The sequence below is a fragment of the Dinoponera quadriceps genome, unplaced genomic scaffold, assembly GCF_001313825.1.
Source record: "Dinoponera quadriceps isolate SergipeBrazil2010 unplaced genomic scaffold, ASM131382v1 scaffold4681, whole genome shotgun sequence".
Lineage (NCBI taxonomy): Eukaryota > Metazoa > Arthropoda > Insecta > Hymenoptera > Formicidae > Dinoponera > Dinoponera quadriceps.
Window position 1 is genome coordinate 419,343 of NW_014561157.1, and position 22,302 is coordinate 441,644.

The 22,302-nt window shown below is 44.7% G+C and overlaps 3 protein-coding genes across 8 annotated transcripts in view; 2 read left to right on the forward strand and 1 right to left on the reverse strand.

Annotated features, from left to right (window-relative positions):
* Positions 1–5,192, forward strand: part of LOC106750925 (tyrosine 3-monooxygenase) — a 14,570-nt gene extending 9,378 nt beyond the window's left edge. The window contains exons 4-7 of one of the 2 annotated variants that reach the window (XM_014631575.1): positions 62–121; positions 1,039–1,858; positions 2,769–3,132; positions 3,380–5,192. In XM_014631575.1, the coding sequence (XP_014487061.1) occupies positions 62–121; positions 1,039–1,858; positions 2,769–3,132; positions 3,380–3,544 (1,409 nt within the window). In that variant the 3' untranslated portion in view covers positions 3,545–5,192. The remainder of the gene's footprint in view (positions 1–61; positions 122–1,038; positions 1,859–2,768; positions 3,133–3,379) is intronic. The other variant, XM_014631576.1, reaches the window with a different exon arrangement.
* Positions 5,193–9,740: 4,548 nt separating this feature from the next.
* LOC106750927 (ras-related and estrogen-regulated growth inhibitor) lies at positions 9,741–19,155 on the forward strand. Of its 5 annotated transcripts, XM_014631579.1 has the most exons (8): positions 9,741–10,149; positions 10,432–10,549; positions 11,960–12,073; positions 14,329–14,376; positions 16,536–16,592; positions 17,628–17,701; positions 18,078–18,344; positions 18,421–19,155. In XM_014631579.1, the coding sequence occupies exons 2-8, from the start codon at positions 10,531–10,533 to the stop codon at positions 18,574–18,576; spliced, it is 735 nt and encodes a 244-aa protein (XP_014487065.1). In that variant the 5' UTR covers positions 9,741–10,149; positions 10,432–10,530; the 3' UTR covers positions 18,577–19,155. The 5 variants fall into 5 exon arrangements, with proteins under 5 accessions (XP_014487065.1, XP_014487068.1, XP_014487064.1 ...); XM_014631582.1 differs by lacking the exon at positions 10,432–10,549 and having other exon boundaries at positions 9,743–10,149; XM_014631578.1 differs by lacking the exons at positions 9,741–10,149; positions 10,432–10,549 and adding an exon at positions 11,452–11,750.
* A 137-nt stretch (positions 19,156–19,292) lies between these two features.
* On the reverse strand, positions 19,293–20,704 carry LOC106750926 (transcription initiation factor IIE subunit beta). The gene is made up of 4 exons (XM_014631577.1): positions 20,543–20,704; positions 19,987–20,245; positions 19,693–19,902; positions 19,293–19,622 (listed from the first exon to the last, which is right to left on the reverse strand). Exons 1-4 carry the CDS (start codon positions 20,602–20,604, stop codon positions 19,308–19,310), a joined length of 846 nt encoding a protein of 281 aa, XP_014487063.1. The 5' UTR covers positions 20,605–20,704; the 3' UTR covers positions 19,293–19,307.
* Between the last annotated feature and the right edge of the window lie 1,598 nt (positions 20,705–22,302).

Below are 22,302 nucleotides of genomic sequence, written 5' to 3' on the forward strand. Positions count from 1 at the left end.
CCCCCCCCCTCTCCGTAAATGTCGCACGTAGCATGAGCACGAATCTACTTGTGACTTGCAGAAGCGAAAGCTGAGGCCTCGTCGGACAGTGACGGGAAACCGGATGACGATTACGACGACGGTAAGTGTACCTTCTATCCGCCCCCCCCCCCTCTCTCCCCCGTTCGCTCGCGTAATCGGTCGTTTACGGTATTCGCCTGGTTTACGAGATCTCGCGAAATGTCGCTTACGCGCTCGACATAAGTGGAGCGCGAAATAGCCGAGCGCGAGCTACCGCGGGGAGGGCGAAGCGCGTGACGCACGCGAAGGGACAGGGTGAGAGGGTGAAACGGAGGGTGAAACGGCCGCCATTGTGGAGGGCGCGTGCAGCGCGCGAGAGCAGGCCGCGGAGTGCTCGGCCGACACTTGGGTGAATTATACGTCTCTTTCCGAGCCAGCCACGCTCCGCTCTTCGAAGTCGCTTTTATGCATTTAGAATCGTATTACCGGAGGAGAGCTTTTCTCGAGAGGTCGCGCGGTAAACGCGCGGTAACACGGTTATTCCTTTTCGCCATGCCCTTCCATCTTCTCGCCGGCACGTCCGCGCCCGTGACAATGGGGGCTACTTTGCCGTTCTTTCGCCGCCCCCGCGGTCGAATAGACTCCGCGTTCCCCGACGCGTAGCGAGGAACGCAGAAATGGACTCTGAATTGCCCGATTATCGCCGCGGAAGTCACTTAAGACTTCTCGCGAGAGAAGTCGCGCCCAAGAGGAAATCGTTCCGAAGAAATTGCCGCGGGACGAGTCTTCCTTTTTTTTATATTTTCTCTTTCACGCACACACACACACACACACACACACACACATCCATGCGTTGACCAGGCATTCCTGTTTCCCCAAACATCGCGTATCTCGTGCGCAAAAGAGCGCTAGTGTTATTTGGCATCCAAAACTCGGGCAAAATTTGTTATTGTTCGACAAAAACAATCGGACAGATTTGGAATACGTCGACTTCATCCGGAAGATTGCGAAATCGAACGATGGATGAATTCTTTGCAGATGCCGGGCTAACCGAGGAAGAGGTGGTGCTCGCGAAGACCATAACCGAGTCACCGGAGAGCGAGCACAGCGTTCAGAAGGCGGCGCTGGTGTTGCGATTGCGGGAGGGCATCGGCTCCTTGGGCAGGATCCTGAAGACCATCGAGAACTTCAAGGGCACGGTCACTCACGTGGAGTCGCGGCCTTCGAAGAAAGAGGGTGTGCAGTTCGAGGTGCTCGTCAAGGTCGACATGAGCAGGCAGAGCCTGTTGCAGCTGATTAGGAATCTGCGACAGAGCTCGGCCTTGGACGGCGTGACCCTGCTCGCCGACAACTCCGTCAGCATCAAAGATCCCTGGTTCCCCCGTCACGCCTCCGACCTCGACAACTGCAACCACCTGATGACCAAGTTCGAGCCGGACCTCGACATGAATCATCCGGGCTTCGCCGACAAGGAGTACCGCGCCCGGCGCAAGGTCATCGCCGAGATCGCCTTCGCTTACAAGTACGGCGACCCGATACCCAGCATCCCCTACACCGAGACGGAGAACGAGACCTGGTCGCGCGTCTTCAACACCGTGCTCGACCTGGTGCCGAAGCACGCATGCGTCGAGTATCAGAGAGTCTTCAAGAAGCTGCAGGAGGAGAGGATCTTCGAGTCCCACCGTATCCCGCAGTTGCAGGATGTCAGCGATTTCCTGAAGAAGAACACGGGATTCACCCTCCGGCCGGCCGCTGGTCTCTTGACGGCGCGGGACTTCCTGTCTAGCCTCGCCTTCAGGATATTCCAGAGCACCCAATACGTCCGCCACATCAACAGCCCCTACCATACTCCCGAGCCGTAAGTGTTTTGAAATTGCCACAGCCTTTGCTTTCGTTCAGATTTCTCAGGTCTAAATCGAGAAGAAATGGCGTTCGAACCAGATGTATACGTTTCGTCTTGAATCTTTTTATAAGTCGGCTGATAAGCGACATTCGCCAACAGCAACGGAAAATATTCACGATGAACGCGCCGCACAGCAGTCATTCTCCAAAATAACGTGATTAAAGTCGACCGAGGACTAAATCTGCAACCGTGGCAGACGTCATGTTATGGATTGCCTCAGTTAGAAATTTGGACGATTTGACAATTCGATATAAACAGAGGCGGATAACCGTAAACGCGCAAAGCAGCAGGACACGCGTCTTAAAAATCGCGCATTGCGGAAGGTCGTTCAGACCCGCGTCACTGCTGTCTCTTCGCGTCAAACTGCGCGAGGCAATCGATATTGCGTTATGACGGGAGTCTGCGCCCCGGTACACAGAGAACGATGATAATAGAATTACCGCGCCTCTCTAAGCTCGTAATGGAACTCTAATTGGCTTTTAACGACGCGATGGCGTTGATAACTCAGTTCCGCAGTTGCGAACTCATTTCTCCCGCGCAGCGAGCCGCGTGCGATTTCTGTCGCCGATAGCTCCGTCGGCCGGCAAGAACGGAGCGGTTTCTCGAGTTGCTATTCGATCCGCGCCGTTTATCCCACGACGTGGTAATTTATTTTGGCACGCCCACGCTTCGCCTCGCTCAATTAAACGGTAAAAATCTCGCGGTCGATGCAAATTAAATCAAAACGTCGCGACCGGTTGAATAGTGACGACCGGATTGCGCGAATATGCGCGCTCGGAATTAATAAATGACCAGTTTAAACGCAAATCGGCAGATCGTGAGATACGTTATCATTGAATCGTTGCGCTTCGTTTTCTGTTCGCAGGGACTGCATCCACGAGCTGTTGGGTCACATGCCGCTCTTGGCCGATCCCAGCTTCGCGCAGTTCTCGCAAGAGATCGGCCTGGCGTCTCTCGGTGCCTCGGACGAGGAGATCGAGAAGCTGTCGACCATTTATTGGTTCACCGTCGAATTCGGTCTCTGCAAGGACGGCTCCGAGGTCAAGGCTTACGGTGCTGGCCTGTTGTCGTCCTACGGCGAGCTGTTGCACGCGTTGAGCGATAAGTGCGAGCTCCGAGCCTTCGATCCGCCGAGCACCGCTCTCCAGAAGTACCAAGATCAGGAATACCAGCCGATATATTACGTGGCCGAGAGCTTCGAGGACGCAAAGGAGAAATTCCGTCGCTGGGTAAGGGAACGAGAATTTCAATTCCCTCTATTGTTTCTTCGTCCCTCAACGGGCACTCGTTGGAGATCGCACCCTTTATTCTTTCGATCTTCCTCTCGATTTGTGACAATTTTAGCTCCCCACGACTCTATTCACTGTGTAAATCAGACGTGGCGATTGAGAAATTTGGCCGGCCCCCTGTCGCTGATCGTAGGTTTTCATCTCGGCGAGTGAATCTAAAATGATAAATCCTTGGTCTCTCCCGCAGGTGTCCACCATGAGCCGGCCGTTCGAGGTCAGATTCAATCCGCACACGCAGCGCGTCGAAGTCCTCGACAGCGTCGACAGGCTGGATGGTTTGATGGCCCAGCTCAACACCGAGATGACCCACCTCACAAACGCCATCAGCAAAATCAAGGCATCCTTTGCGTAAAAACGAGAGCTCCCTCGCGTCTTCGCTGTACCGATTCGGTTATTCCTCCCGCGAGCCGCCGATCCCCGAGGCCGATCGCGTCTATCGACCGATTTAGACTAAACGATCTTCCTAGAACTGTTCGATGACAATAACTTTTGAGAGTTTGCCAGACGGTGATCAATAATGAACGAAAACGCGTTTCTCTTGGAAATTACAGTAGGACAGTAGGCCTCTGTTAATAATGGCACATTTCGAAAGCTTGTCGTCTTTATCAGTGGCTTTAAAATAATTAAGAAACAGACGATCGCGAGAGATATTTGTTTCAAGTGTGTTCAACTGTGTCGAAGAGCTTCGGCTTGCGGGTTTCGGTGGAGCACGTAATCTCATCGTCACCTTCGTCGCGCGCGCATCAACTCGTCCCTCACTCTATGTATAAAGTCGTCCCATTCATGTCGCACGCGTACACGTGTGTCCGTCATCTTTTTTACGTTCGTCGAGATAATTGTTCGTTTCGGATGTATCGACCAGGCATCCGTGGCTGAAGTAATTCGTGATACGATGTCTACTTTCGAGCACATTCTCATGAAGTGTTAAATGGACGCTAAAGACCGTGATCATGAAAAATTATCTTCATATAAACTAGATAATCGTTTGTTTCGGTTGTGTAATTAGACATCTGTCGATGAAGTAATTAACGATAGCCCGATATTCTCGAGCACGTTTCCACGAGGTGTTAAACGGACGCTGAAGATTAAACGCGAAGAATGATCTTCGTATAAACAAGATAACATACCGTTCTCGTTTCTCTTTCTCTCGCTGATGACTACACGTACACCCGTGCGATCTTCACATTACTATTATTAATTATATTATTATTATTACTTTGTTCTCTATTCCACATGATATTGTATTATTACAATTAGCATATCACGCATAGATTCGCTTAATCCAGCAAACACTGGCATCTGCCCCGATGTATCGTAGTACAGTTCACGTTTAGCAAAGCTGTATCGCGAGGTGATCGTCGCCATAGATTTTACCGTAGTCACTGAACTCTTCGTAGAACTCGCGGGATCGACTTCTCGTTGTTCATCGTTCGATAGAACTCGTTGTTCGCGGCCGTGAACACACAGTATTTCCCTCTCGTCACAAGTGAATCAACATATCGTGGCTGTACGGAGTCGGGCAGTCCTCCCGGACTAGCCGACGAAGACATTCATCGATTCTCGCACGAGTTACAACGAGTGTCTTCATCGGCCCGTCGCACTTAATTTAGAATTTGAACGTGTATAGAAGTAAACAGTATTCCGTAAAGAATATTCTTAAGTTGTGTTCTTACTTAGGTAGTCTCCGTATATAGGCGCCGTATAACTCCCCTTCGGGCTCCTCGGAAATTCATAGTTCCCGAGCAGTTCTCCGGGCGGTAACGAGGAGCTACGTTGCTTTAGAGAGGCACTGTTTAGCGAATAGTGCGAGTCCCCACGCTTCGCCCACGTTGTGCTGTCCCTATCGCTATCGAGACTCGTGCGGAAACACCTTCTCGTATGTGCGCGCAACCCACCCCACTCTAGGTCGTAGTAAAAGCGATCGATACACATGACACGTTTCCTTTGTATTATATTGTAAAGTATTCAGAGCATAATAAAAAATTAAGATATGGATCTTACACGGTTACTTATTGGCCGCGAACACGTCGAATGCGATCGGAAACCCTCACCACCGCGCAACCATCGGCGCAATTTTGCGCGTCGTACTAACCGTCGTTGCGATCATCGAGCGTTAATCAAGACGTAATTAGTGGCGCGCGTAATTGGAGACGCGCGAGGAACGAGGTGAAATTGCCCCTTTTCCCGTGACAATCGTTCGCTTCGGCACGCGCATGTCACGCAATTCTCCTCTCTTTTCTGCTTTCCCGGCGTAACGCGATGAATGATTGAACGATGATAAATATTACCTAGACGCTCATTGCATCCTCCGTTTACTATGAAATCCGTAGTGCTCGTCGCCATCGTGCTCGCTATGCAATACGCGTCTTTTAAATCGCGGAACGGACACGGTAAGAGAAAGCGGTGTCTTTTCGTCGCCGAAATGACTTCCTCCTTCGCTCGTCAGGTTATTTGGACGGGGCATTCCGTGTGCTGGGATGGATCGCCCACCTGAAGAGTCTGTCGTTAATCGCGTTAATCTTGTGCGGCGTCGTTCTGTATTACGTGCCCAAGTCACGTTCACGTGAGTAGCGAAAATGTGAAAAAATGCCGGGTGAAAGGAGAAAGAAGGAGAGAGAGAAAAAGGGAGAAAGTTATTATTTACTCATCTTTTTACTGCCGTCTGTCCTAATTTTTGATTACCTTCTCGATACACTTCAGCTGCTTACGCAATCGTGAGAATATTTTCTAAGCGCGAATGCTCGTGACATAATGTCAAAGTGCTAATACGTATTTGTGTCTAAAATTCCGGCAGAATGTGTATTTACGTTACGAGATACTTTCGAGGTCTCGACGCGAGGAGAATATCTTTGATGTCAATCGCAAAAATATATCCCGACACTATTCCAATTAAAATTCCTAGTTAATGACATACGAGATCTTAGTATCTTATTTTATGTTTATGGATTATATCTGCATTGATGAAAACCGTAAAAAGTAGATAAAATTGAGACACATTACATATACACGTGTATATTCAACTTTTATTAGATTTACATTTATAATAGATAACTAAAATTGTTCCACCACATTTTTGTTATGTTATAATTATAAACAAGTAAATGTTCCCTTAGTTGCTCGTGGAACGTGTTGCACTTTGATAGATCTCGTCGCAGACGGATTGAAATTCGTCCTTAACATGGCCGAAAATACACAGAAGTTTGATAAAGCGAACATCGGCGAGCAAGATGATCAACTTGAGACACAGTCAATTCAAGAACTGTACCGAAAAGTACATGTGAACGATACGAGGTGTCATCGTGAGCCAAAAAAACACGTTAATAAAACAGATATCGACGACGGTGATGATACACCGAAGAGGTCAGTTATTATATTTTGCATATAAATACCTGCTCGCGCTTTTGATTCGTGCCTACAAATTCGGCTGATAATTCGCGAAAGCCTGTATCGAAGGAACGCAGCTTCATTATATTGGACGTTAGCGTGGCGAGAATTAAAGTTTTTGAATTCTAATAAATTCGAAGTGAACATTTTGATAAATACGAGAATCTTGTAGAAAGCGAGGTAGAAGGCAGCCCCATGCAATTCGCAGTGTCAAAGGGAAATACCATCGGTACAATAATCACCACCGTCACCACCACCATCATCACCATCATAACCATCGTCATCATCGAAATGCAGACGCCAAGGACATATCGTTAAGATCCTGTGCATTGATACAGTCAGCATTGTACGTACGAGCAATTCCAAGACTTAGGTAAACACGTTATTGCTAAGTTCGGCAGGATCAAATATTCCAATCCATTATTGAGTATTATATATCTGATGAGGTATATTGAGAGAGAGAGAAACGCCGTCATGTGGCACATTTGATCGTTCGCACTCGTTTAATATCTAAACAACGCTTTAAAGACGCAATTCAGTAATTTTATTCGCGATTTACGTAATTTACGCAAATTTTACGGAGAGGAAATAGTGTTAACATTTGCAGGGAGAGTTCGCAACAGATGACGATAATCGATGAGGAATGCGCGAACGACAATTCATCAATTCCGCAGGATGCGAGAGCGAAAATCACGGCATGCGACATGATAGCGGATGAGATGAAAGACGATATTGATTTGCGACAAGGAGAACCCGCCAGGGATCATAAAGATTATATTGCAAAAAATATTGTGCGAATATTAATGAATATTAACTTTTATTAAAGCTGCTGCGATCTGTCATTGCAGGCGTATTAATGACGTCGGATGCAAGAAGTTATCGATCAGCGAGGATATAATTCGTAATCATTGCTTCTGACGTTATAATAACTGTAGTGACAGAGAGCGATGGAGATTAGATTATATAACAACACACATGTATGTAATATTTTCCGACTTATTGCGGATATAAATTTTTTCATTGTAGACGAGAGAATCTTCCTCGAGCACGAAAACAGATTCAAACGTAGTTTCAGTGACTGATGAGAAAGATGATGTCGGACAAGAACCGACGTATGAAAACACCGAGCAGCATCGTCAAGATCGCACTCGCGTTAACGATTGTCTATCGATGATGATAGCTCCTGATAATAAGATAACACATTCTCCTCACGGTAATTTTCGCGTTTCGCATGTACGAGTAATAGAAGTTACTAATTACGATAATTTATTGCTGAAAATTACGGAAGATTGCTACGTAGGAGAAGCAGTAGCAAAATGCGATTTACGCGACAGAATCGAGAGGGAAAACCGTCGGCTTTTCGATGAGATGGAGAGTATAATCGACGATGGTTACGAGGATGAACCGATTATAAAGAGTACGTAACAACTGAATGCGATAGAATCTAATGAGAACCATTACGGTTCACTTTAAGTATTAATCGCATTAACATCAAGATAAACGCTCATGCGAGGCTTCAAAGGCGGTTCGCTTGATAATAAGAGAAAGGGTTTCACAATATCCTCTTACTGCGATAATTATTAAAATTAATAAGAAAATGGTCAACCTTAATCTGCATATTTTAATCTTAAAATATATTCTCTCAACGCACACACATGTATATCTTTTTACGTTCGGATATAAGTAATTTTCTGCAATGTTCAGGCAAATGACTTATTTAATCGCAAAGTCTGGATATATGGACATGTTAAGGATATTTATTAAGACGATATCACGATTAATTCTAATCATTATCGTAGCAAATAGATGTAAATTAATTTTGGGGAGACTCCAAATTTAAATTAATGAACTCATTGTGTGTGTGTGTGTGTATATATATATATATATATATATATGTATTCAGATCGAGTGAAACCTGTCCTATTGAAAGCCGTGAACTGGTTCTTCGGTGGTTGTCCAGAAGCGTCAAGACGACTTCGTGAGTAGGTCGAAGAGGTCGGAAAGGAAGAAATTCCCGGGTCCGCTAACGCGACTCCTCCAAGTGACTGAACTGTATCCGCCGTTGTAAATACCGAGGCTCGTCGATAAACGTAGAAAATGTTCGTACCGTTCCGCGCTGAGCGTTCTTGGTTGCGCTCCGAACGTAATTACAACGTCGTGCTGTTAAATCATCGGCGACTACAAAACCGTATTTTCCATGCGTAGCTACAGTTACTCTTACCGACGCGTTCTCTCTACATTATTTGACACACGACCGAAGTAAACTCTCGGGGAAATTGGTACGCACTCCTCTTCGTCCGTCGTGTTTTCTCTGGTTTTTCCGATAATCTCGTGAAATAAGTGTCAAAAAATTACGTTGTTCATTTCGTCTTGCGTGCCGGTGGTTCTGCATTAAACGAAAATATGGAATTCAAGGAATAGAATTTCTTTAGAGACTTTTCGGCCCAGATTTATCGTAAACATAGTAAGCCTTTAGATTTCGGTTCTAAGCGCTAAATTCTAACGTAATTTCTAGCAGACAGTGTCTTCAGCGTTACCGAACATCGCGATACTCAAGAATCAAGTGTTATTATGAGTTATTTTGAGAGCGCGAGAGACACGAGAAATGCTTTTTGCCAGAAATTACGTCACATTTTATTGTTTAGAACAAACAGCTAAAGGTTTACTACATGTATCGTAAATTGAGATTTAGACTTGAGGCAGCTTCAAAGTCTGCGTATTTATCGTCGGATTGCTCGTCACGCTCGTCGTTCCTCAGGCCAGACAGCACAATGTCTAAAATGGGGCCGCAAGACGTCTTAAAGATACCTCAAAGCCGTCTTATATCCCGAATTTCGACGTTGTCTGGGAAGCTAACGTGCCTTCACGAAACGCGTACGTTAATTCGTCGACGGGCTCGGCTTTCGCGATTGTCGCTAATCGAGAATTCGACGGGGGGTTCCCGCGTTTTCCCGTAAACATCGATCGTACCGCTTCGACGTCGCGACACGGCGCGGACGTCCGCTCCAATTTTATCCCGCCGCTAAGACGGCGCGTCGCGCTGCTCCGTGACTCGGCGGGACATCGGCCGTTTCGAATCTCGACCTTCGTCTGCGCGCACATCTGTACCGGAAGCGGGGTACCGCGTGTACGCGGCTTAAGAGAGCAATAAAGGAACCGGGCCTCGCGACCCGCCAGAAGAGAATGAGACGAGACAGTCGCGCCGGGACCGAGAGCCGCGGCGGTTCGCGCTGCGAATTTAAACGAGAGATACCCTCCACGTGACGCGCGCGCTTCGTCGCGGCCGATCGTCGCCCGGACAATCTCTATGATCCGATCGCGTCCACCGGCGAACAGGTGTGCTATGCACGGTCGCCGCGGGCAGGTTCGCGTTCACCCTTTGATCCTCGAACCGCGAAATTGTTAATCACCAATGGCTAATCACGCGAGCCGCTTCGTGCCGCGTTAGAGTTATGCATTCCCGTCGATACTCGGCGAGCTGTTCGATCGTGACACGAATCGACGGTGGATCCTGTGACGGTGAGACAATAACGGACAATCGAGCGCAGCAGCGAAGTGTGTTTTAGCTGACCGGTAAGTTCCAGCTGGTGTGCCTTGTGCGTACTTTGCCAGGCTGCGTTCGAGAACTCTCGACGGGTAGAGTAGCGTTTAATTCACGATTTAGCCTGTCGAAGAGGATTTTTCCACGCATCGGGGAATAATTATGCACGGTGAATAATTCGGTGTAATTAATCTGCTAAAATTCTCGCGCCCTTAACACGGGAGTATGTTAAAAAGCGTACAGATATATGTTAAATTAACATATTCACCTTGTTAAAGTAACATAAAAATGTCAGTGAATCGTTATTTACACAGAACGTTTCACCCAACGGGAAAAGCGAATTCGTGTGTCTCTACGATGTTACGCGTTTCGTTGACATCGGTTGTTCGACGCTGCATTGTTATCTCTTATCAATGATGTCACGATGCACCGGTAACGTCTCGAATGAGGACTATCTAGAATACGGAGTCTTTCCAAACGCAGAAAATAAGGTCCCTGGCACCGCCATGCTCCTACCGTGTCGCTTCCTGTGTATTCTTTCATTTGCATTTTTCATAGGACGGCTAGACGATTCTTAGAGATAGACGGATCACTACGAAGTCGCGAGGTAGGACGAAGGTAGAGCGATTTTTCGTAGGACGATCGGGGCGAGAAAATACCCCCTCCTCCCCCCGTGCCTCGGCGAGCGCGAGAGCGGTTTACACTCGTTTAAATACCGTCCGCTGACATTAGACGTGCGCTCATTTGCATATCTCTACGTCATTATAGAGCCGCTCGTATTTATACCCGTACCGTACGATCGTGGCTACTTTGTTACGCGGTGAAATGCCCCGAGACCCGTTAACGCGCATTCATTTGCGAAAGTGTGTCGTTAAGTACACCGGCGCGGGCCTCAGCGCGCCGGCGATTAACCGGGAAAATATTCGCGGTGTCTTCCCACCACTTTCTTCTCGTTATTCGCGCGGTACTCGACGGAAATTTACCAACCATTGTCACGAATAAAATAAATCAACAATCGTATCGCATTCGCGCCGGCATTCAACGAGAGATCGATCGGGAGCGTCGTTGAGATTAGGCGCGCGCGCGCGCGCGAGCGATTACACGGAAATTTCGTAACAAACCGCGCTCTATCGTATCCCACCGTATCCGTAACCCCGGCACATTGTTAGGCAGTAGAAGAAATTCCCGAGATTCCGCGGGACATGTGTGTGCAAACCGTTCTATTAATGTACCCGTCACGTGTTGCCGTCTCTTCCTATCCGCTCCTCGTTGTCTCTCCCTCTCGCTTTCTGCGTTTCTAGACGGGCGCTCTCGCGCCGCTCCCTTCCTCTTCCGAAGTGTAGCGCGACTTATTCAAACACACGCCCGAAGAGAAGCACGCGGCGGATGCGCCGCTAAGTGCTTTAAAAATCTTCGCTTTTTTCTTTCTTTTTTTTTTCACCGCACCGAGACCGAGGGGAAATGGAACCGAGCGGTTCGATCATCCGAGACGCTAATAGGCCGCCGGTTCCGCGATGATCAACAAGCGGAGAGCATGCGAATGATTGGTTTATAAATTTGCGACACGGCGCCACAATAATTGCCATATTCGATAATGATTTATTAGCCTGAATGATCAAATTACTAATTGCAGGTAATGTTAAATGCAATACCTGATATGTTTAAAAGTATATGACATATAGTTTGAAAAATATTCGCAATCTGTCGCGATAACATTCGCTAATTTCGAGAACTTTCTTCCGACACGGCAGGATGGGATGAAATCTGCGTTTGGAAACTCTCTTTAGACACTGAGGCGTTCCGTATGACATCGTGTTGTCTAATCTTTCTTTTCTTTTACAGTGACAAATACTCATAGTATGACGTCAAATGCAATTAGAGGTATCAGGAGGAAGAAAAGTTCGCTGTGCGAAGTCAAGGTGGCTGTGATAGGAGCGCCGGGAGTTGGCAAAAGCGGTGAGCGAACGTATTTCGATGGGATTAGACTTTTACAGTGAAAGTTTGATCTTCCCCTGGTGTTGTGTATTAACTTATTTTGATAAAAAATGGAAAAATTACGTGATAAAAGTATACACTTTTTCGGAATTAACGTTTTATAGCGAAACAAATATTCGTTTCTATAAAATAAATATCGCGAGAAAGAGTAAAAATAAAAGATAAAAATGTAAAATGTAGTTATAGCAGCGACAGGCTATTGTATGTAGGGAAAAAGCAATAACGATAATTACAAAGTTAACGAGGGGATCGCCGAGTTCTTTAACGTAAAAAGAAACTTTGTTCTGCATTTTACGATTTTCTATTCCACGACTTAATTATAATGAAACGCATTTGGATAATTATACGGAGAAAAAAGTTTTGCTGAAACAGCAAATTATTTGTTATAATATAGTGACAGTAAAAAAATTTATTACACGGATAAAATAATTTTGTTATTGTAGCAAAACGTTGACAGCGATAAAATTGAGTTGGCATGACCAAACTATCTTGCTGTCGATATATCCAGCATATAGCAATGAATACTCTTAATTTAAAATCTTTCAGCTGTCCAAACAAATCTGTTTGTTGTCACTATATTAACGAAAAATTTGCTGTTCCAGCGAAATTCGTTTTCTCCGTGCGTACGATAACTTTACTGATGATTCCCCCCAATATCAATAGCGCCATTTCTCGGCACGGATCGAAAAATAATTTGATTATGCCAATCAAAATATTTTAACGGCATGCTTCGAACAATATCATCGCGTATGCCACTACGCTTCACTTTAGCCGTGCTAACGCACTGAGAAAAAAGCGGTCAAGAATCAACGAAACTTTATATTTAAACGAACAAAATTCCTCTAAGCACGCTTAGTCCACTGAACAAATGATATAATTGCTGTGATGAGTTATCAGCTGATTCAACGCGACTGCGATTTGGCCAGTAACGAGGCAACATATTGTTGCACCAACATAACGTCATTTCTCTAGTAATAATTTTCCGACCGAGGGTGATTCGTCAATTCAACCGTTTCATTCTCAGTGCGTGCAAACTGAATAGAGGATGGCGGAAAATACCGGACGATCGTGACGATCGTAAAGGCCGCAGTCTCGGACATTTGCGAGCCTGGCATAAATCGGGAGACCTTGGCGCGCAATTAAGAACAAATTCGTTTGGTGGACCGCTGTTCTCGGTCGTACCGCATGCAAAGTGCCGGACTTGTCGCCCGCACGAGCGTTTCGCCGCGAAGAGGAGCGGCCGGAGGAGGACGGAAGAGCAGCGGGAGGTGCGCGCGTATTTCGAGAAAAAAAGTAGTTCGCGGGCTAAATGTCAACGCGCTCTAAATTCAAGTGCAAGTGCGCGCGAGAGGCTGTTGAAGGTCCGTCCGATGGAGATGCATGTATGAGATATGCGAGGCAAGGAGAGCCTGAGTGCGGCCAACCGCCGTGTATTTTCGGTAATGGCAAGTGTAAAGGCATAGGTGAGTAAATAATTGCTGAGTCCCCCGGTGAAGCTTGCACCGCCTCTTCTTCGGCCGGGAAGAACGCGTGGCTGCTATTAATAAAGTTTTACCTCAAAATGCGTCTTGGGCCATCATCGGAGCCGGCGATTCGTCATGCTTACCGCGATGTCTCTTCGCGCTCGTAATTTCATTCGCCGGAAAGAAATATCTTTCTCGCGTCTTTATCGTTGCGATACGAACGTCCGAGAAACCGTCGTCAAGATGTATCGGAAACATTTCTCTTCTCCCGCGTTCTTCTTTATAGAAGTATAGAATCGAGACGAAGAAGTAGAAATAGCGAATTTTACACTGAACGGATCCTGCTCGATCGAAAGAGCTCAAAAGATTTTCCGAAGGTGTTTCCGGTTTCACCGGGGCTTTTCGAGGAGCTTTTAATCGTCCTTCGGACTATTGCGCTTCGTTGGGACAGTCGGCGATGTGCTGTTATCGTGAGTTTGTGAGTTTCGCTCTTCGAAAAGAGCGGAGCACTTCGATGTATCGTTAAGCTAGATTTCTTCGCGAAAAATGCGCGAGAAAATTCGGAACAGAACTGCAAACTCTTTCACCGACATTGAGATTGAACCGAGGAGGGAACGTAGTGGCATCCGAATGATCCCGCTCCACAAATTCCAACGCAAATAAACCAATCGCTAATAAATTTTCTGGCTTCGAAACATGCACGCGCCACTGTCGATCAAAACCGACTTATATTATAGACAATATATATTTCAGATGTACAGATACAGTGCGCTCTGACGTCTTCGCATCCGCGGAATCTCGGTACGTCGATTTCGTTCGCGAACACGAAAAGAGAGAAGAGAGAAAAGGGAGATATTCGTCTATTGATTTTTGCGAAATCGTGCTGGTAAATTTATCGCGTCGTATTCAACGTTTGCAAAACAAAACGACTAGAAAGTTACCCACTCCCTCTCTCTTTCTCTTTCTTTCCTTTCTGCCGACGGGTCGTCAGAACCGCCACGAGTCGAATTTATTACAGACAAGTCTGCGTTGCAATGTAACATCAACCGGGGAACGTTGGCTTCGCGATGTGAAAAAGTCTAAATTCCTCTGTTATCTCCCGCATCGTTATAAACAGCTGTAACTCGCGCACGAAAAGAAAGCGTGTGCAAGAATGCGTTTCGGGATGAAATAAGTCACGACGGCGTTAACGCGCAGCGCTCGTGCAAGGTTTTGTGGCGCCGCAGCAGGTTCGAGTTCGTGGTAAAAATAGTGTGGTACACCTCGAAGCGGGTCACTAGGTTGTAGCTCTCGTTTCTCCCGATCGAATCGCAATATGTCCAGGCATGGTATCATATCGGCGCGCGTGACCGCGTATCGGCGAGAGATCAATCTCTCTTCATCACTTATGCGCGTGAGATGTCGGGATTATCAGGATGGACATTGTTTCGGTGGTCCGGTGGACGAAGAGATTATTAAGCATCGGAGAGCGAAAGTCTCGCTTCGCTCCTCAGTCCTTCAAGCTGGAAATCCGCTTATTCGCTGCATGTACAAATATATTTAATAATGTGATATGTTTAGGCTAAAGATTTTCTTATGTATAGTCACGTGTCTTTACATGTTATTATTAACAATTCAGAAAGCAAGAAACATTAAAACATAATTTTTTGAAACATTGATCTCATGTGAATCTTAGAAACATTTTAACATAACATTTTATGAATATTTCTGAATTGTTACTTGTAAAGTTGTCATAGTGTAGAAGTGTTATTTTTAATTTTTGGGTTGAATATTGTTAACAATGACGTTGTATACAACATTAAGAACTATATATATTTGGAAACGTTGCGTGTTATAAAATATCATTGCAATAACGTTGTGTTAATCATTTCTTTCTTACTGGGAAAAGAAGGAAATTTTTACACGTATTTTATTTATTGTAATGAAATGATAAAACTCTTGTCAAGGTTGAAAAAGGCATGAGATAAATATATTATACAGTTTCTTAATTAACGTTCACTAATTACATACAGCGTTGTTCCTCGTGAAAATTTGAGCCGAAAAATACCGAGCGAAAATGTCGAGACGTCGGTAGTTTACGAGATATAAGCGATTGGAAAGGCTGTTCGCAAGCTATGCCTCGGACGAAATATGGATAACAAATCTATTTTCTACGATTAATTTCAAGTAGATCTTGCTTTAATAGAATTTTAATTTAAGGTTTAACTGTAGTTATAAAGATATGTTATGTTGAAAGTCGCCATAAATAATGACCTCTTTCGATAAAATAGCTCAAGACTTTTCGATTCAATTGTTCATGAAGTATAATGCTGCGTGAATTGTGGACGTTAATTAAGAAACGCTCGTATATAATAACGTTTGTAAAATTAGATGTGTACACTGGGAAGAATTGCGGTTGAATCGATAAAATCGGCGATCACCCTCGTTCAAAAAGATATTGTATCAGTTGAACAAATCATGCAGTTAACGCAGCAATACGATATAGTTGCTTGAGAAGATGGAAATCATTAAATCAATTGATAACTTATCATAGCAACTGCACCATTGATTTCGTGACTAAACGTTGTGCTTGAAAAGAAATGCTCGTTCAAGCAAAATTTCGTCGATTCTATCACTTTCTTCCCCGGTGTAATGAACGCAAAAAAAGTCAATCGTTATTATTAACTTCTGGTTAGTTGGGTTTCTTTCCTGAAACGCGATCAAGTACTGGCTGCGGTCGGTTGCGCAATAATCGCGACCGAAAGACAGTATTTTCGTGTCGGTTTCCTCTGGCATAAGTGGACGGGAACTGTAACAAACAGGCGAAATGTAGAACACCGCGATATTACGCGAGACGCGAGCGTTGCGCGACTGGTCTGAGTACCAGCAGCCGCTGTTTGCCAATTCAATTATATCGCGTGTAACGTAATTACATCGCGCGACCGCATCGATTACACAAATGAAACGTTATTATGTTTCAGCATTGACGGTGAGATTCCTGACGAGGAGGTATATCGGGGAGTACGATCACCAATCAGGTGAGAAAAATCCCCGATGCCGGCTGGCCGGGGCTGATCGAGAAGTTTCAAAACTGCATCTGTCATTCCGGATCTGATACTCCCGCAGTGTACCGGGAACACTTTTCTCCTCCACTTTCCGCCTCCTTTCACAGTCTATACGCATCTCGCAGCGTTCCGCGAAGCTTCTTCTCGAAAGCGCGCGGCGAACTTTTTCAACGTCCTCCTCCTCCGGAAAGCGGACGTATCTTCTTTCGTCTTCCCGTAATAGAGAGGAAAATGTCCTTCACTTGCCAAAAATCTCCCTCTCCGCCGAGCCAGGGCCGCCGAGGGAACTCGGGATTATCGGGGATCGACAGGTGGGGCGGCGAAATTTTTCGATCGACCGCCGTGGCGTAACGCCGCATTTATCGATCACACGCGTGACTTACGGAACGCGTGCGATAAAACGTACAACGGAATGACGCGCCGGTCTGAAAAACTGCCAGCAACTGTAATCCGCTTCTAAAGTCGCGTATATTCTCCCTGCGCATACCTCAGTCCGCGTCTGGTCTAAATTTATCGAAGACGAATTTGACACTAGACAGGACGGGTACTAATGCGAGGTTGATACTCGAACTCGGAGCTTCTCGTTTTGTACAAATACAGACGCGGTCGTAGACAGAAGAAGAAGAAGCACGTGCCGCTTTGGGGCTCCAAACTAAATCCGACCCAAAGGCATGTTTGACGATACACGAATTTCGTCCTTGCGTTAGGTTCTTCCTCTAGAAGAACTGTTCGAAGCGGATTTATGAAAAAATCGCGTTGCCGCGAAGAAAACGAAGCGCTGGTGGTTTTAATCGATCGAAGATCGAAGACAACGGTCTTATCTTCGCGTAGAACCTCGTACATGTCTCGGCTTGACTTCCAGGCTTGTGCCGTATTCTTTTTTCTTCGGGAAAGCCAAACCGAGCTGTTTTCCACATTGCGAGGGCCTCAAATATCAGATTTAAATATATTTTACGAATAACTGTTACTATACATCTATGTTCAAAGCGAATCTCGTTTTTCTTCTAGAAACCAGATACAAACATGAAGTACTTGTCGACGGGGAGCCTATTCTTTTCGAAATTTTAGACACGTGCCCGAAGGTAAAATTTTACGTGAAAGATCTCTCGCATTAAATTGACATCCCTGATGAAGGTATTTTGCTGAAAGCACTATGAAATCGACGAAAAGTGAAATGAAAGTTTTTGAAAAATTACAAAATACATTTCAAATATATTTCAAAAGAAATCATAATTTCCCTTATGACATTTTTAACGTAATACTGTGAAATATTAGATATGAAATTTACTGAATTTAATTGAAAACTGAATCTTTATTGAAATATTGATAAAATAATAATGAAAATTGGGTAAATTGAGAGAGAATTTCAACTACATTTCAGTAAAATTTAATTATATTTTCGGCCAAATATTGCCATCAGGGATGTTCTTGCACGCATGTAACTTAAACAATTTTCAGAGCGAGGTTGAGCTGCCGTCGATGGAAACTTTGCAGTGGGCGGACGGCTTGTTGCTGGTTTATTCGATAACAGACAGAGGGTCCTTTAATTTCGTGAGGAAAGCGAAGGAAGCCCTCGCGGTAGCCGATCCGGAAGCCGCGATGCCTCTCGCTCTCGTTGGGAACAAAGCCGACATGGTTCATCTACGGCAAGTCAGCGCCGAAGAAGGAGAGATTTTGGCGAAGGATTTCGAATGTTGGTTTAGCGAAATAACTGCTGCCGAGCAGGTAATTAAAACTCTGCTTAATAGTTCGCGCTTAATACTTGCGCTGGGCTGCCTTCAAATAGCTCCCATTGTTATAGGTGGCTCAAGTCGCGGAATCCTTCCACGAATTATGCAGAGAAGTTCTCGCGGCCAGAAGAAGAAACAAGCAATCTTTGTTGGACAGAATGCTCGGCAGTAACAAGACGCGTGCTTATTCGCGCGGGAAAAGCGATTCCGCTCTGCCGAAGGAGTAGATGTTGCCGTTCGAAATGTTTGAAATCAATATCATCAATATAAAAAGAGAACGCATCTTAATTAGAAAACGATAATATATCGCATCTTTAAAAAAGTGATTAGGACGACTCGGATAATTATAATTCACATTATTCGTACGACTCACACAATTCAGGACGATATACCTGTCCGATCAATAACGATGAACACGAAGCTCTCTACAAATACCAAAGAAAATATAAATTTGTATTTGTACAGTAACGAGATTATCACATAGCATAGTGTACAAATTTTTATAATATAATCTTTTCGCAAAATGACGAGACTATCTAGATCTTCGCTAAAGCTAGGGTTCTGAGGTGTACTAAAGAAAATCAGCGACAAATGGCCAGCTCTGATTCTAACTTGCCCACAATTATCACATCGCCAAATAAAAAATAAGCGTTGTGTTATTTTTTGAATTCAAAAGGCTGACTGTGAGCGTGACTTATATATGAATAGTTTACGTATAAGTGTTATAACATACTACAATTATTCTATATTTATTTTGTACTTATACAATGAGATATCGTGACAATAAATTATGGCAATAAATTTAATACTTATTTATTAAATGATGGAGAAATGAACGATTGCTAATTATTCCACGGTATAGTACAAAATGAATCACATGATTGTATCATACTTACAAAACTGTTGTATTTACACTCTTCGTTATACCATTCATATGCATTATTATTATTCTAACGTTTTAATTATCGTACGTCTCTAAGACATCTGCCAAATGTTCATTGTCTCTCGGTTTCTTAAACTGTTTCCGCCTATTAACGGGTTTCTTTCGTTTGAGCGGCGCTGGCTTCTTCAGCCCGTGATCTTGCATAGATCTGATACCTTGTTTCTCAAGATACTCATCTATTTTCTGATCATCCATGGCATCTACCGCAACAGCTCTCCATAACTTTTGGAATTCCTCATCAATAGGAAATTGCGCCGTCTTGTCGTTATAGAAAACTATTTTCTTCTTATCGAGTGGTCGTGTAATAAATAATATTTCATTTTGTAAACTCTAAAATATGTAATTAACATTAGGTTTTTCATGTAAATTACCGCCAAAGTTCTAGAGAGTTTTTACTTACTTTTAAGTGTTTCTCACAGTGTGGTAAACTTTCCTGTATATCTTCCAACAAAATGCCCCCAAGACCTTTCAAATCGTGCTGTTTGAGAAGTCTCAGCAGTGATTTCTTATCCTTTATTTTATACATAGCTTTAAAGACAAATCTGCCATCAGCTGTTACCTCAATCTTGGGATTCTTTATCAAAGATTCCGTTTGAAGCCATTGTTTGACCTAAACGCACATAAAAATGTAACATAAATGCATATAAATCATTTGTCTTAGTCAATAGGAGATGATCAGGTAATAGATACTTACTTTTGATCCGACATCTAATTGATTCGTTTCATCTAAAATTTCATCCAGAGTTAAGGGATGATCATCTCCTTCCTGATGCCTCGCTTTCATGTGCTTCACTATCTTAGCTAATACACCAAATTTGTATTGTGTACTGCCAGCCATGGTCTTGTAATTGACCATGTCCAATTTTGGTCCCGAAGATATGGATGATGGTTTAGGTTTCTTCTTAAACGAATCATCTCTCGAGGTCTCTTGTTCCTTTTTCTTTTTCTCAACTCTGTAGTCACGAATAGTAATATACTTATATTATTTGATACGAATAGTAATATACTTATATTATTTGATACGTAGCAACTTTAGAAATTAAGCTTTATAAATTTCTCCATCATTAGAATTTTCTCAAATTTGATATAATATTTGATATTATTATATATATTTGATAAATTTCTTCATATTTATATATATCTTATAATTACTAATTTTATAAATAATATCTTTGAACAGAATAAGTATTTTTTGAAAAACATAACCTCTGTTTGATTTTACTTAAGGTAACAACAATATAAATACTCACGCTGGCGTGCTTAGGGCACGTTTCTTGAACAGTTCCCGCTCTCTAAGCAAAGCTGGATCCATTTTGTTCTAAATTTTCACGATATCTACGCTACAATTGTTTATATTTCAACTTATCGTACGGTCCTCTTTTCTTTTTTGGGAATACTACACCTGTTCTTCTTACGTGCACCATACTACACCTCATGCACTTGAAGGTTTTCTGACATCTCTTGATTCGATTAGTCCAGATTTACAATAGGTGTAGTAAGCTTTAAGCCGTAAGAAGTTGACCAATCGTGATCGACTATTCTTCTCAAATTCGACTGATTGGTCAACTTCTTACGACTCAAAACTTACTACGCCTATTGTAAATCCGGACTTACGGGTCTAACTATAACGAGCCAAAATTAACCGTAACGGGTCATTTAGCTAAGATTCGAACTCTACTTATCCGAGGCTTGCTCCCGTTAAACGAGTCTTTTCCCGTAATCGTTGGATGGCGCCAGCTAGTTTGTTAGTCGAATTTTTCTAACGAATCTAATTGATCGAATCAATCTTCCGCTTCTCTGTAAATACAAATTTATACTCTTTAAAACATTTCTCAGACACTCGTGTTGCTCGAATAGATATTTCGCGTGCTTTACTTTCGCTCTCAGGACGACATTCCTCGATCACTTTTCTCTCTACTTATCCTCTTCCCTCTTCCTCCGTCTCTCTTTACTACTTGTAGGTAGCGCCGCGGTGACGGTTTCGCGTACCAACGGTTACGAACTCCGATCGGTGCGCGTCACTTCGAGAATGTCGAGTTTACAATCCGACTTTGTGCGAGAAAAAGGAGCAGCCGGGTGCGTCTCATCGCGACTATCGTTCACCAAACACGTGTGCATTAACGTAAGCGCATATTTTTGACCGTACTTCGTAGAAAACACGACGCGAAATCCCGCAATAACGACACTCGTTGGCATCGCGTTGTAGCGCGTTCGTCGTTTAGTACATACCGAACGCTATGTTCGATTTTCACGGTTAGATCGAATCTCTTTCCGACGGAAATTTTCCCTCGCGATCTTCCTGCGACGAGTTTCGACGTTCTCCCGACAAGAGAACCTTACCTTATCACGATGTGAACCATCACTAGTCATAGTGACTTCTCATTTATCTTATCATCGGTGTTCGAGTCTCGGGCACGCCTTATCGCGAGATCGCTTTTGGGGGTTCCTCGTTAATTTTCATCGCGACGACGTTAGTCTTTACGAGCGGGACAGGTCGTCGGGAGCTCGTAAAGCACGCGCGAACCGCGCGACGTGCCGACTCCGTGCCCTCCGCGAATTTATCGACGCCGGCGCGCGCGCGGGAGATTCGAAGCCGGTCGCCCAGCAGCTCCGTCATTGTTCGACAATGGCGTCGAGGGCGGCATATCGACGTTTTACGATCGCTCGCTTGCTCGCTCGCGGGATATACCGCTTTACGCGTCTCCGAGTCTACGGGCCGTAGTTCTCGGACGTGTTCCCGAGAACACGACGCGAACGTTTTGCGAGCGATGCAGCACGCGCGGCTTGCTTTTATTCCGCACTTGGCGTTACGACTCTCGCGCGTCACAGGGCGCGCGAACCCCCGGCTTAGACACGGATCCGCGAATTTATCGCCTCCAGCTGCGAGAGCCGGGGCAAATCGCCCCCGTCGCGAGTAAATCAAGCCGCGGCAAACGCCACCGTGCGCGGAGACACATCGGCATCGGCTTGTCATAATGAGGTACGTTTCTCATTGCCCCCCCCCCCCCCC